Source organism: Haliaeetus leucocephalus, unplaced genomic scaffold (genome assembly GCF_000737465.1).
Source record: "Haliaeetus leucocephalus isolate CR32 unplaced genomic scaffold, Haliaeetus_leucocephalus-4.0 Scaffold450, whole genome shotgun sequence".
Classification (NCBI taxonomy): Eukaryota; Metazoa; Chordata; class Aves; order Accipitriformes; family Accipitridae; genus Haliaeetus; species Haliaeetus leucocephalus.
The window spans coordinates 17,684,339-17,699,648 of record NW_010972886.1 but is presented as its reverse complement, the minus strand read 5'-3'; the positions used below and the strand labels follow the sequence as shown (position 1 = coordinate 17,699,648).

The 15,310-nt window shown below is 37.3% G+C and overlaps 1 protein-coding gene across 1 annotated transcript in view; it reads right to left on the bottom strand.

Moving 5' to 3' along the window:
* Positions 1-14,646, bottom strand: part of CCDC88A (coiled-coil domain containing 88A) — an 81,982-nt gene extending 67,336 nt beyond the window's left edge. The window contains 2 exon segments of the mRNA XM_010574861.1: positions 14,289-14,389; positions 14,510-14,646. Coding sequence (XP_010573163.1) covers positions 14,289-14,389; positions 14,510-14,572 — 164 coding nt within the window. The 5' untranslated portion in view covers positions 14,573-14,646.
* Positions 14,647-15,310: the final 664 nt, after the last annotated feature.

Sequence of the window (15,310 nt, the reverse complement as noted above, 5' to 3'; positions counted from 1 at the left end):
GTTCCCTTCACATTTTTCAGCAGAGCTTTAAAATAGATTATGGTAACATGAAGTTTAACCCCTTGCTCTTGAAGATCAATAAAACTGCGTTACTTAAATATCAGTACTAACACTACTAATCTCTACTAATCATTTTAAATGTAATTAAACATGTAGCCTCAATAACACACTATAGCTAGTAGGGAGTTTTATTTCTTTGATTTTGTCAGTTTTTTTGTGAAGATTGTTGTATTGGCTCATTACCCTTCAAACAAGAGAGGTAAGTTGTCTTTGACACTCTCAATCAACACATTTGAGCAATGACTAGGATGACTTTTACTTGAAAAAAAGGTCATCTTCTAACTCTTCCTGGAGTGGAATCCTGCTCTCAATACCTTCCAGTGCAAAGAGGACTTTACCTCTGTACGATGGTAATTTAATGAAATAATGTGATTAGAAAGATTTAAATTATTATACTTTATAAACACAGAATATTAATAGGCTACCTATTAAAATGACCCACCCGTTGAAACATAAACACTTAAAATAGAGGCCACTTGATAGAAGAACCCTTCAGTGTTTGCATTTACCAGTGTTCCCTAATCTTCGGTCACTGATTTCTAGCTTTCAGATTATGTTTGAACTCTCAGTTTTGACTTGCAAAGTGTATTGAACAGCCAAGAACAGGCCTGACAGATAACTTCTCGCACCATGCGCTGTTACCAAAATAACTGTGATTAGGTCCTTCAGCAAGAGATTCATTATTTTAAAAAATAAACCCACCTTCATTCCCAATACTGATAACCAGGCCTTTTTATCTCAAAGCCTCCAACTTTAAAGCTCAGTAGTCTCCTTAATCCACAAAACATCATTTTAAATAATCTTCGTTTAGTCAATATAGTCCATCTTCTTAAGTATTGATGTCTTAACTCGTTCCTCTCAAAGAGGAAATAACATAGCATGATGTTATCTACACATTCTCCATTATATGTTGTTTGTATAACTGTTTTGTCAGACTGGTCCAAGCCAAGAATAGACATACTAATTTTCTTATCAAGCATTTGAAATAACTAATGAGAAAAACTAATTAAATATAATGTGCAAATATTTTTCATTCAGAAAGATAAAATTCTAAACATAAATCGCCAAAACCCATATTGCTTTCAAGAGCATGCATCTTTTAAATTAGTTTACATTTTTTGGCAGCTACTTTATTAGAGATTCTAATAAATTATTTGTATCCATATGTTGAATTGTTTAATTTTTATGACCTAGAAAATTTTTATAATAATTACATTTTTATTAATATTAAACAATTCTGCTTATTAGAATACATTTGGTCCAATACCACTGAAATAAACTAGTACATGCTGTTGGGAACACAACAAGATGCAAATGAAATAATTTTGAAAATAAATAGATTCTAAAATAAAGCTTTGTAAAAGATAGCTTTTAAACCCAGTTTTTTAAAAACATAATATTCTAGTGGCTACTGTGTTAGTTACACTATAAACATTTTTAAGGCAATACATGCTCTGAACTCTGAGTCGCTCCTTTTATTAGGTGGAGATACTGAACTGCTTCAGTGGCAAATAGCCTAGCAAAATAGGGCAAATCTATCTAGAAGTCAATAGGAAGCTGAGCAGTAAAAGATACCCTTAAGCAATTTTACATTTAAAAGCAACCTACTTATGACAAGATACATTAATTTCAATAGCAATAAAAACAGACAAGAGCATCTATCCCAATAATGCATTAGTTTAAAACTACTGATTACACAGAGAACTTCAGTGATTTTGAAATACTACCAGTGTCATGAATTACAGATTGAGACTTCATATAATCAGGGATTATGTGTCTTTAATTTTTCATTGACCAAAATCTATCAGAAATGGGAACGTGATAGCTTAATGGCTTCATGCTTAAATCTACGCAGACTGCAAACCAGTTGTGTCCTCTCTTGCCATCTGTTCCTTGATGGTACTTAATGATTAAGTCTAGTACTATAACGCACCCTAATTTTAAATATAACATTGTTTGAATGAATTTAAGTACAGTGAAACGCTGAAACAAGCAATTTGGAAAAAATTCTACACAAGTGTGCATCTCCAAAGGTAATAAATATTGACTGTTACTCTGTGTTTTAGCTTCCAGTAGCACAGTACTCACTTTTACACATAAATGTTTCTTGCCTACTAAAGTTGTATTTTTTTTGCAAAGTCCCATTAAATGGAATACTGAGGCTTACTCTTGCTCTCTTCCAAATATTTCAGTAATTACTGATACCAGAATGTTTGGATAGATCTCAAATAATAAAGCAGCATTTCCATTATTTACTATTAGCAAAAAAATAATAAACATGTACAAAATGTGTTTTAGAAAGAAATTTAATGCAGCAGTGCCCTTTTACTGTGAAAGTTAAAATAAAACCAGGGCCTTCACTGAAGAATAATTGATAATCTCCAATTTGCTTTAAACATTTGAAGCAACACCAGACAAAGCAGTACACTGAGGCAATGGAGTTATCAGAAGCACCTCTGCATATGGGACACAAGCAGCACTGGCCTTCACCTGTGTACTGTTTGATCAGTTTTAAAATCAATCATAGTCAGAAGGTCAGTCTGCAGGAGTTACAGTATCAAATAATGGGGCAGATTCTGAAGTACGATACTGTCAGTATCTGAACCTTGTGATCACACACATTCTAGAAACGTTGGTACAAGATGGCATACTTCAAACTCCTCCTGCATCTGCCAGTATGATCAATTTCTGCTGTCAAAGATATTTCCATGCTAAATTTATCAAAAAGATAAAGAAAAAAATCTTAACACTCCTTTTCTACACCTCTGGCGCACATTCATCAGGACTTCTCTGTTGATAGAAATGGATTTAAATGGATGACGTCCCTAAAGAATAATTTGTGACACAGACTATCCACTGTTGAAGTGTGCAGAGAACTAACTTGGCACATTCTTACCTGAAAAATTGATGGCAATAAAATCCTTCCACCTCTCAAAGGGCATCATACAAGGCATACAAGCCCTGAGGGTGTAATGCATTGATGATACTGAACGATGTGATGGCCTGGTGATATTACACACGCTTGACTATTACAACTGGAGAGTCGCAGTCTGACTTGCTGAAGACACAAGAGATGCATGTTCTAGAGTTGCTCAAGTGTTCACTTTTCAACCTGCTTAGCCATTGCATCTTTGTGCACTTACACAGGATCCAGTAAAAGGATGCTCTCATCCTAACTTGCAATAAGCAAGCAAATGATGTGATTTATACTAACCACTCTTCTTTGCCTTTTTAGTGGGCATTTATGACAATCTACCTCTTACTTGTAAAACACCTTTATTTCTGCCCTTGAGACAACACTGCTCAAGCAGCAATCAATGCACGGTTAAAATGATCATGTAGCCCTGCAGACATCTGCTCAAACGTCTAAAGATACCATTACAAATGCTGAGATATCCTTTACCCCAAAATAAGCTGCATATTAATACCTCAATTTAAGGACACTTTGCTAACTCTGCACTTAGCAAAGATTGACTTTATGTGCCAGAAGTTTAATAGTTGTATCAAAGTTGTTTTGCCCCATGCTAATGTGAGTAGGAAGTAGGTCTAACATCAAAAGCCTTATGGCCCTTGCACAAAACCTCTTTTCCTAGGATTATGTCCAACATCATAAACTATTAGGAGGCTGAAGCCCTATGCCTACTTTTACAAAAACACAACCAAGTAGCCTACAACAAATCGACTGGCTGGTGGGGATCACTGGGAACACTGCCAAGAACATATGAGTAGATACTGAGCACATGCAGACAGCTTTCCTACTTGCTGCCTTAGCTCTGCAGCATCTGACCAGGCTGAACCACTCACAGGGTAGCTGTACAATGCCTAACCTCTGTTTGGCACTCACAGCAGAGGAGCTGCCTAATTACTCATGGTTGAAGTGTGCTAGAATAGCTGTATCTGAAGCAGTGCCATAAGCCTTTGTGCTGAGTAACCCTGTCTCCCCCTTCTCCATCAATATGAACCTACTGCGCCTCATGGCTTCAGGGCTGCTCTGACCAACAACTGCTCTGCTGGGTGGTCCCACTGTTAGTGGTATTATTTGCATGAAGAGACATCCCCTCACATCTGTACACTCCCAGGTTTACACGTGAATGTGCCAACAGTCAGACAAAATCATAGGATATTCAAGGGGTCTGGTGACTGCTCTTTAATTTCTCCCTCCCAGGGTTTTAAAAACAGCAGTGTCCAGAACAGCGCAGATTTATTTTTTGTCCTTTCTCTTTTCCTTAATAGTAATAAGGAAGATGCATGCAGGTGAGCAAAACGTCAGACAAAATAAAGAGAGGAAATAAAACAGTTCACCTGTCATTTACTAAGCACACACTCGTATGACTGAATTAACACCTCCCCAAAATCCATAACTTCCAAGCTTACAGACCAACAGCTGTCTTTACCATCACATAGTATGAAACAACTTCACTGCTATTGTTTCAACTTGACTATCAAATGTATTCTTTTCCTATCACACTAAAAGGTACTATGTAAAAAAAAAAAAAAAAGCTTTCTACCAAAAATTGAAAATGCTGAATCATTACTCACTGCACCAAGTAACCTGGGTAAGCTCCCCACAACAATCAAGAGAATGTGGATCAGCCTCTGCTCCACAGCTAGCAAAAGGTAAGCTGTCTTCCACCAAATTAAGAAGTTTCCCTGATGGAAAGGAAAATCTGTAGGATTCAGAGCAGCACAGAACACTTAACATTGTCACACAAAATAAACACTCCTGGGTATTAAATAATTGAAAATTCCTAGAAGAAACAACTTGACAAACAAAACTTTTTTTGAGCAAGCAGATAAGAAGCAGGCAGTCTGACAAACACACTTCACTACTTCAACAAATCTAAATATCTTACAAGGGTCTCGTCTTGTTGGGTTTTTTGCTTGGTTGGTTTGTTGGTTTTTTTTTTTAATTGCAAAAGGCCTAGTAGCAAATATTGTTTGAAAAGGTAAAATTAGACTGCTGTAATACTTGCACTGTACTGCTTTCCAAATTGAACTAAAACAAAAAGGTAGCACAGGATGCAAGTGCATACAGTCTACAAAGGACAAGCAAGAAAGAAGATGAACATACCACAGAAACAAAGCACTGAGGACAATGAATACTGAAGTTTTGCTTCCTACTTTAAGCATTGTGTGGTTTTTTTCCCCTGTCAGGGGAAACGTCTTCTACTTCTGAAATGAGTTCACATTTTAGGATCTATTCAGTTCAGTATTGATTAAAAGAATAACTGAAAACTATTTGACTTCGTGATTAACGCCTCAATGTAACTGACCATTAAAACACTGCAATCATTTACACCCACAATAACAGGGTGACAAGGGTATGATTAGCTTTACATAAGTAAGCACTCACAGGTCTGGATCACAAGATGCAGCATGACTTTACACCAAACATCAGAGGGCATGAAGTGAGAAAACATTTTTACAATCTACCTTGGAAAGAACATTCTGCAAACATACAGGTAGTAGTTTGGAAGAAACATCGGAAACAGTTATATGAGAAGCAGAATAGGGCCAGAAAGTTGTCATGAAAGATAGGAGGCAGCAAGCAGTAGAGAAGAGAAGCAAATAAACACTTATTGCCCTTACCAAATGACATTTGTGGAACATGCTAAGATATTTAAAATATTAATATAAGGGAAAATAACTTATGTAGGATTTAAAAGCAATACACACTTATGCAGTCTTCTTTATTTAAGCTTAAAAAACCTCTTACAAGATTATCAAGTTTGTATATATGAGTTTTTCTCTTCTACCCTAACCAATTTCCAGCACCACAGCAGTATGTACTTTGCTTTATTTGATAGTCATAGCACTACCAAAAATCTCCTTTGGAAGACTTGAAAAAATGTTCACTTGTTTTATTCTTTACTTTGAACTTTGCTGAAGCTATAAATTCTCAAAAATAATCAGTTAGTACTTCAGATTCAAAATAGTCTAACCATAGGTAAGCATCTCAGCACACTGAGTATTAAAAACCACAGGAAATACTGATGTAAGATCATTGTAGTGAGATGACACCAAAGCTACCTGAATATTGCAATTTCAGTGACTAAAAAGATCTTAAGTTGTAAAAATAGTGCCACAAAGATTTCTGTTAAATACTTTTGGTTAGAATGTTATGATTCTAGAATTTCCCTTTCTTAAGAAGTACAATAAACCTTCTATAAGTAAATTAGTAACAATAAAATACACATCTTCATCTTTTTCCATACCAATTTTTAGACTAGCAAGCGACAGATCTGAGCCCTTTGTACAGATTATTCCAGAGAATGAGACAAATTCAAATACAAGGCTCCTAGATATAAGGGGACTGCGAAAGAAAAGAAGTCACATTTCTTGTAAAAATTTTATCCACGAGCAACTTCATTGCTTCAGCACACTAACTGTGATGTGTTGCAAATTTTGTGTGCACATCAATACACATACAATCCCCTACTGATCTAGGTACAAATAGAGCAGTACATGAAGGACCTTAACCCTGTTAACTACCCAAACCTCCAAGATAAGCATACACATAAGGGCCTGCAAAAGAAGTGCATTCTTTTCATCTTAAAACACTAATATTCTTATTAAGATACAAACCAGCACTCTGTAAGTATGACATTTGTCTACATTCTATCATACATCAACTAGTATCTGTATTTTATTTTTGGCTGGCATACACAATACTCTAAATATACAGCAAGTATATTCCCAAGCTACCAGGAAATTACACCAGACATTTTTTTTGCTCAAGGGCTTATTTAAGAAAAACAAAGATACTACACAAACAAAAACTAGGCCAAATATTTCCCTCCAGCTTAAAATAGGATAATATTCTGTAATAAACCTAAGCAGACTCTATCTCCTCTCACTATAGAAAAGGAAGCAAGTTTCCGAGTATATCTAAATGTGCAACACATTCAAAGATTCACCAATAGCCAGGGATATAATACAAGCCACTTACAAGTTCATCCCTCACTATTTCCCAATCCAAAAACACAACACAAGATATTTTTTGCTTTTTCCTCAGACTAAGCCAATGGCAAAGCACACCAAACCAGTCTGGGTCAAGCAGTATCCTTGCTTCGATTCAATGCCTTAACATCAATTAGTCCAATGAAACAAAGTGGGGGCATTTTGTAAATACTGCTTAACAACAACTGCCTAAGAGGCCATGCCTCTTTTGAGGATCTTAAGGCATAAATACAGGATTCTTTAAAACAAAGCAAACAAACAAACAAGAGACTCCCACACAGTTATTACCAAATAATCTCTGACCACTGAGGTCATGTGCTCTAACAAAGTAGCACTTTGAAAAAATGTCTTGATCCCTAAATAATTACTATGTAGGGAAAAGTGGTACAGTATGAAAGACAAGGAAGGCAACAAATTGGTATTTAGTTTAGAGAAAAAGGAGGAGGAACCAGAAATAAGAGGAACATATGAAAGAACACAAAGCTAAAAAGCCCCTTCTTAACAGAAGAAACAAATGAGGAAAAATAGAAGTAAGCTTCTCAAATTTAGCATAGGATTAAGGTGTGCTTGATTTAGCAACCAATTTGTCAGTTAACTAGATTAGTTTTTAAAAGAAAGATCAGAGCACAGCAACACTTTGCAAGGGTTTGTGGTGTAGAGATCCCCAAATTAGCCATGAAACCTGAAGAAATACAGCCTTGCCAGTGAAAAATGCAAGCTGATCAGCCCAGGTAAGATATTTGCAGCTAACCTAAAACTCTGGAATTTACTGCTGCTATACTACCAAGAAACACGGCAACATTGTAGGGTGGCTCAAGGCATCTTAGCCACTTGTGCAAACTGACCTTTCTGGTACAAAAATTAGAGCAAATCAAGCTGTGTATTGCCTTTCCTTACAACACAAGCAGCCAGGACAGTGGCAGCACAGAAGCAGAGGCAGGTAAAGAGCAGAGTCAGCCCTGCAAACAGAAATTTTACAGCCAGCTGGAAACCTCAGCCAGCCTCAACATCAGGTGCTGCTAAGGGCAAATGATGCTTAGATGAACCACTCAGCCATCACCCCTGAACCGCTAAAGCACACAGCACAGCTACTAGAGCGAAACCAGGAGTTGTCTTCCCCTGGCTCAAAGTCCCACTCGTGGCATTCCCCATGTGGTCCTGTGACTTCAGCTGAAGCCGACTCTCCCTTCTGTATGGGCAACTCTATTCAGTAGTGCTACACTGTGCTCTGTGGCTGTATCTCCTCCATTACCTTGCTCTGGCATCTCTGCCTTGTAGTCTTCAATGAAGTATACATACATCTCTACATATAAAACAGCCTTAACTGAGCTATGTCATAGAAGGAGACAGTTTGTCAGTACACTCTTACTTAACTTTCCTGACAATGAAACACATAAAACATATGCCTAGAAAGCTTTTAGTAAGCTTACTTCATTATTTTCGTACAGTGCTTTGAAACAGCATGTAGCATGCGAGTGAAATGCAAAATACTCTGAAAATAAAACTGTAACGCCATAGTGAATATATGTTGTTTCCTTGCCAGAATATTTTCAACACTGAAACAAGTTACTTTGATTTTAGATCTTTCACCTAAGATTGCTATTTATGGAACAGGTAGATAGATGCAATAGAGCACCTCTGTATGTATTAAGACATATTTAACTCAGCTTTTACTCCCTGGCCCCAGCTACTACCCTAGACTAAGGATGGGATAAGTAGTACGCTACCAAAAGAAATAAGGGGACAGAGTCAAAGAAAGATACTGAAGATTGCACATGAAGAAGAGAGCAAAGAAGTGAACATATACATGCAGAGGAAGGTTAGATTATTTACTTCGTTATCTTCCAAATACTGCAAGAAACAAGAGTGAACCACAGAATACTTTACTGCACGGAAATAAATCAGAGTAGACAGGATGAAGGGAAGTGGACATCAACTGTGGGAAAGGGTACCAAAGCATAAAAAAACCGCCTAGTGAAACAGAGACATAAGTAAAGATCAAACACTTCAAGCACTCCATGTTCAACCTATGCTTTTTTTGCCCTTCAGCTATCAAAAACCCAAGCACCTCAGGTATCAGCCTATGTCCTCTTCATTTGCCCAGTTAAAGCTCACTGCAAGCAGATGTTCAAGTCTAAAATTAATCTTCATTATACTACAAGAACTATCTTTTCCTTTTTTGTAATCAAAAGTTTTTAATTCCAACAACCTTGACTACGGTGCACGTTCTGCTGGACCATTTATTAAAGAATTTGCTTCTTTACAAAAAACTTGAGTGTTAAAAAGTCAGCTTTCCATAAGAAAAATCTAGGCCCTACTGCTGCAGAACCACCCTTAAGAGCAACAACTCTCACAAACTACTAGAGTGACATCCACCCTGCATCTGTGGAAGCCCACCAGAGGATGTCTGAAAAGTGTGAATCAAATGCATTTGCTTCAAGAAAGAGAGAAAGGTGCAGACTTAATAATATTTGACTTTTTTCTAAAATACATGCTCGTATTTCTACTGCCAAACTCACCAATTCCATTTTCCCCAAAACTTTTTTCCATTTCCCCGCCCAGCCAGAACCTGGCCAAAGCTGCCTCTTGCTATTTGGTCTTCTTCACAAGAAGGAGTTAATTGAATTGGTGTGCATGTTCCTGCACTCTTTCACAGAGTCAGGCAGCTGGCTCAAGCACTAGGGATGGAGTCCAGTTTTCAGGGGAAGATATAGGCAAGCCAGAAGTATGGGCTGGCAAGCTCAACTGTTTGGAAAAAAGCGTACAACTGAAGACTAAGAGCTCAGAAAAGGAGTCAATGAAGCAGTCTACACATTCTAGGCACACACCACCAGAGTGGTGGAAGGAAACAGCCAGCCAGTCCACCTGGAAAATTCTATGGGCATGAAAGACCTGCATGTGGATCCAGTCAGTGAAAAACTGTGGGAGAACAGCAAAAGGGAGAAAAACAGGAGAACAACAAAATACTTCATCCTTTGAAGTAGTCTTCAGCATGTCTGGATGCAACAACTGATATGGATAGTATTGATTAATATGTTCAATTAAGACAAAGGTTATGAATGGAACACTGTGATGAAAGCAGACAGGTTCTCCAGACAGTGGATTAAATTAACCCAGTTTCAGAGTTCGGTTCTATGCACTACCAATTCTGCATACAGTATTTGTCCAATAGCTCCTTTAAAACAGATCCATGACCACAAATACATAGTAAAATAAAACCATTAAAATTAAAATACAGTTTCAAGTCTTTGTTACTTGACCAAATATTAATGGTGGTGCTAAATGTAATGAAAGTCCCAATCTTTCAATTACTTGCAGCTGTCTATTTTTATTCAAAGGAACTAGTAAGACTCTTGTCTGTTTGGGAACCACAGTTCATTACTGCTACAAGACTTTCAGCATTTCTTACACAATCCTCTTGGAATTCAATTAACAAGTATCAGAGAACAAGACCTATCAGAAATGAAAATAAAAAACACTCAGAAAACGAGTGTTTCTGTAAGAATACCTTAATCTTTTTGGATCAGAAGAGTATACAAACAGTACAATACTAAGACTAAAAAAATGAGGTGGTGTTAGTCAGGTTCTGGAAAATTATCTCTAGGACAACTAAGTCTTATTTTACTGTAATTGCACCTAGATGCGCAACAGGTGACTAATCCGTTGAATTATACTGTTTCATTTATTTTAGTAGTATACACAACATTCTACTCAAGTATATGAGCGCTTCATAATGGTGGAAGTATTACAGTGGTATAGTAAAGTTACACAGTATTCTTGGTATGTTCCTCCACCTCCCTGCCATGGCAGAACAGCACTGCAGTGATCTCTTGCATTCTGATTTATTTCCAAGAAGCATGACCCCTTTTTGTTTCAAAGAACACAAAGATAAAGGCTCAGATTTAGAAAGACAGATGGGTTTCTATCCAGAGGTATCAGATACTGACTGATCCCAGCAGAAGGTAGGTAACCGAATACTTTTTAAGAACTGGACCTAAATTTAAACAGGAAATGAGAAACATTCTTTCAAGTTAGGAGCTAATATTGTAACACTGGAAGTCTCCTTAATTAAAAATAAAATTTAAAAAATAAAATAATAAAATTGGCCTGTAGCATCTCCAGCGAAGGAAGAGCTCTTCAGTTGTAACTGGACACCGAATGGAATCTGTGTAATTTTCTCATGTACTAAACTGTCCAAAAAGTCAAAAGCAAAAGACATACAGGGAATGCAATGAATTAGTCTTTCTCATGTATGAGGTAATAACAAACTCAATGCTGATAAAACCTGACCATCTTGGTACCATTATCCTGCAGCTATTCCAATGCTGTTATCTATTTCCTCTGCCTGAATCATTACAATTGTTGAAAATAAATTTGGTCTAGACAAGCACAAGGAGAAACAAATGCCATACTAACAACTCTCACTTGTAGCTGACAGAAGGCAGGATTAACTCTTCTTTAACTGAACAAAAAACCTTCTCTAATTAACAAAGCCACTTTTTTTGATTGTGTAACTGTTTACGAACTGTGCCTAATCCAATATTAACACTTACTTTTATGGTCACAGAATTTGTTTTTTCAACACTTGGCAAAAATAAAGTATTTAAGTACATATAAAGCAGGACCACAGCACCACTAACAGTATCCACTTGTTCATGCTTTTAATGCCCTTTAAGGTATCTAATGCTGCCATGGCTTTCAAACCATAGGAACTGATCTACACCACCACCACATCACAAAGCCCTTAGCTGACAGGTACGCACTAGCTGTATTCTCACACCAAAACATGAACAGCCTTAAATATCTCAAAACCAGTGGAAGTAGTAAGCACCATATAACACAACTCATGTAAAAAAATCCCAACTTCTAGTGGTGCTTTCCACATACTTCCACGAATGGCACTCCGGGTGACTTCTGCAAGAACAACATTTCTCTATAGCTTCTAAGAGTGCCACAGGTCCTAAGCGCAGATCTCTAGTTGTCACGTGAAGTAAGTCATTGAGAGCTTTTAAAAAAAACCAAAACACAAACATTCTGAAGAAAAATATTTTTCTTCAGAAGTCAGGTGATACAAATTTTTCTGCCACATTTCCTGAACATATGGTAGTTAAGACTGAAAGGAAAAAAAGAGAGATACTAATAAAATAGAAAACACTGAACATAAGTTATACTGATGATTAGTTGGAGCTGCATCTTTTAAATGTTTTTGCAAATGAAGACACATGTTTAATAGGTGGATATTCAGAGTGAACAGGACTATAAGTTAACACAGGTTTCCACAGTGACTTCACCAGCGATGGAATCTGTCTGCAAAACATGAAACATTTTTTCCCCTCTTTCAATCCTGGCAAAAAAACCAAAACAAACTAACCGCCCCCTCCCCACCCCCAAATAAGAACAGAGTTCTGGAAGCTTGAAATCTAAGTAGCAATCAATCATAATATATTTCAGTCCCGCAAAAATGTATTTTAAATAAAATACACCTTCCAGCATAGTTATATATCTGTAAAATTAGTTTTATTTATACACCAGCCCTTTTACACGCACCTCTAGTTTAAGGTAGAAACTATTTTATTTTAAATTTACATCTCATGTGGGTTTTTTGTTTTGTTTTGTTGGGGGTTTTTTTGGTTTTTTACACATACACAACTCCTCCTAAGTAAACTACAGTAATCACGGTATGGGGTCAAAGATGCACAAAGTCAAAGCCAAACTGAACACACAGTGCCTTAAACATAGGGATGGTCCCTCTCAGCAGCTTTCCATTTTACATACATGTATCCAACGTATGTGCCAGATATCAATTTATACTCTTAGGAATAAAAAAAAAATTACCAATAAAGTTTAATTTCAAGACTGTATTCTTCAAAATCACCTTGTTCCAGTTCCACTACTAAACTGACCTTCCAGCTGTCAAACATTTTTTACCAAAGAGAAGCTCTACATGTTAAATGCATGGTGATAACTGACAAGCTACTTAATTTATATGCAGTCCAAGAAAAAAAAAATTGTAAAATAAAAACAGTATGCTTCAGTGAATGCATCACTTAAAATTCTTATTAAAATCTGCCAAAGACACTCAGATTTTTTTCATAAAGTTTAATTCCAGCAAGTTATCCATGTGTCTCAATATTACAGAAGTGAATACTTGGAATTTTAGCTGAACAGAAATAGGTGACAAAGAAAATACTGGTTTCAAAAGGATGTGAATTCAAACTTAGATGTGGTAATGTGTAGATCTTTTTACATAGATTAGTTCTACAAGCTGAATACCAACAGCAAAAACTTTTAAAGTACAAAATATGAGTAAAAAATATAAACAGAGTAAAAAGATGCTCATCACTGAGCAGCTTTCCTGAGGAACAGCTGTCAACACAAGCTGCTCACACACTGATGTATCTATATCTATCCAGCCATCCATAAGCCTACATTTTTTCATACCTATACAACCAAGAGATTTGTTTCTCTGTAAAGACTTAAAATATCGAAAAAAAAAAAGGTATGGAGAAATTTTTTCCACTAGTAACATTTTTATATCACTTGACAAGTGTTACTCTCTAGCATTACAGTAGCGGGCAACATTCCAGTCAAAACTATGATTAACAAAAAGTTGCTAAAGTTATAAAGAAATTTTTCTAACAATCAGAGGTTTTCAATAAACAATTTACAAAACCATGTAAAAATGTTTCTTCTGTAGTTCATAGGCAGAAAACATTCTACACTCTCAATTAAAATATCAGCTTTACTGCACAACTGCTATCTACTCTAATTTGGAACTGTGAAAAATAAAGTGGAAGAAGTTACAAGGATGGTCCATTTGCTCAATAAAAAACATTAGGTGACTCGCATACGATCCTTAAGTTGTCATGCGAACTAAGATATGTATTAGAATCTTATTAGCCAAGGAAGTTTATTCAAAATCTTGTTTATGAGCATGACTTACAGCAGAATGAACCTTTATGCTTCTCAGTGGAAATCTGGGAAACTATTTACAGTCATCCAATTTTCCAGTAAGTTCTACATATCATGATTCAGCCTGTATTACACTATACATCCTGCAAATACATCACTCAGACATTAAACTGTAAAGAGCATCTGTTATGCTCCAAAGTCTCCTCTTAACTGACCACATGACTACTCCAAGTATAAAAGAAAGAAATTTACCAAGGTCAATATGGGGGGGGGGGTGTCACAAGAAAGCAAAACATACCAGAGAAACAAGACAAGAGCAAAAAAATAAACCCAAGGCACAACTTGCACACACTTACATTTGCAGCATGACTTCATTCAGAAACACACCATCCACTAGCGCCACATATTCTTCCAGGTTGGTCCCATTTCCTCCAGCTAACGGTCCAAATGTCTTAACCTAAAACATATAATCATCACCACTGTAACACTAACTCCACCTTATTCTCTGCCGCAAGGCATTTATCTTCAAACAATGAGCAAATAAATGACTAATGTGTGAGGAAAAATGAATGCTTACCCAGGTGACAAGAGGGCTAGCCATGAACTGCTCCAAAAGGGGTGTGAATATTTCGTTCTCCATTTTACAAAAAAATGGTTAACATCAATGTAGTTCCTCTGATGTAAAAAAATACAAGAAGTCCTTCACTGTAGCAGCTCTCTGAAATGCTCCAAGGATTTAGCTGGAGTAAGCGAACCCCATTTTTACCAAGCAATGCAACAGCAACAAAAAAAGTCAGTGCACTGGCAACTGGGATTTATCTTCCTCTTTCAAGAAAAAAATGCATTTGGAAGTCCATCTACGCGTATTTCAGCCTTTCCATTGATGTCTCTCCCCTTCTACATACCGAAGGGACAGAAGGAAGGAAGGAAAGAAAAGAGGGAGGCTGCCTAGCTACTGGGATTCTGCATCAGACAAAAAAAGAAAGGAAAAATCTGCTTCAGCAGCGGCAGCTCCTCAGAAAAGGAGAAATTCCAGTAAAACTCTGCAAGCTCATCCTGCCCCCTCCCCACAAAAAAAAAATCCAGAAGGGGAGAGGCGAAGAGGGGCAGAGACCCCCACCCCCACTCACAGCTAAGCCCCCCAGGCTCCTTCTGCACACAAGAGAATCCCTCTGCCCTCCACCCCCCCCCCCCCCCCCGCAATGGCACAGACAGCCCACAGAGAGGGAACCAGCCCCCGGCAGGGATGAAAGGCTATTTTAAATCAGTTCCCTTTTCTAAAATCTTCCCTCTTCCACTAAACTACGACAGGACCGGCACACGCCGCCTCGCCCCACAACCTCGCCCTTCCCCCGCGCTGGGCCGCTCCCCCCGTCCC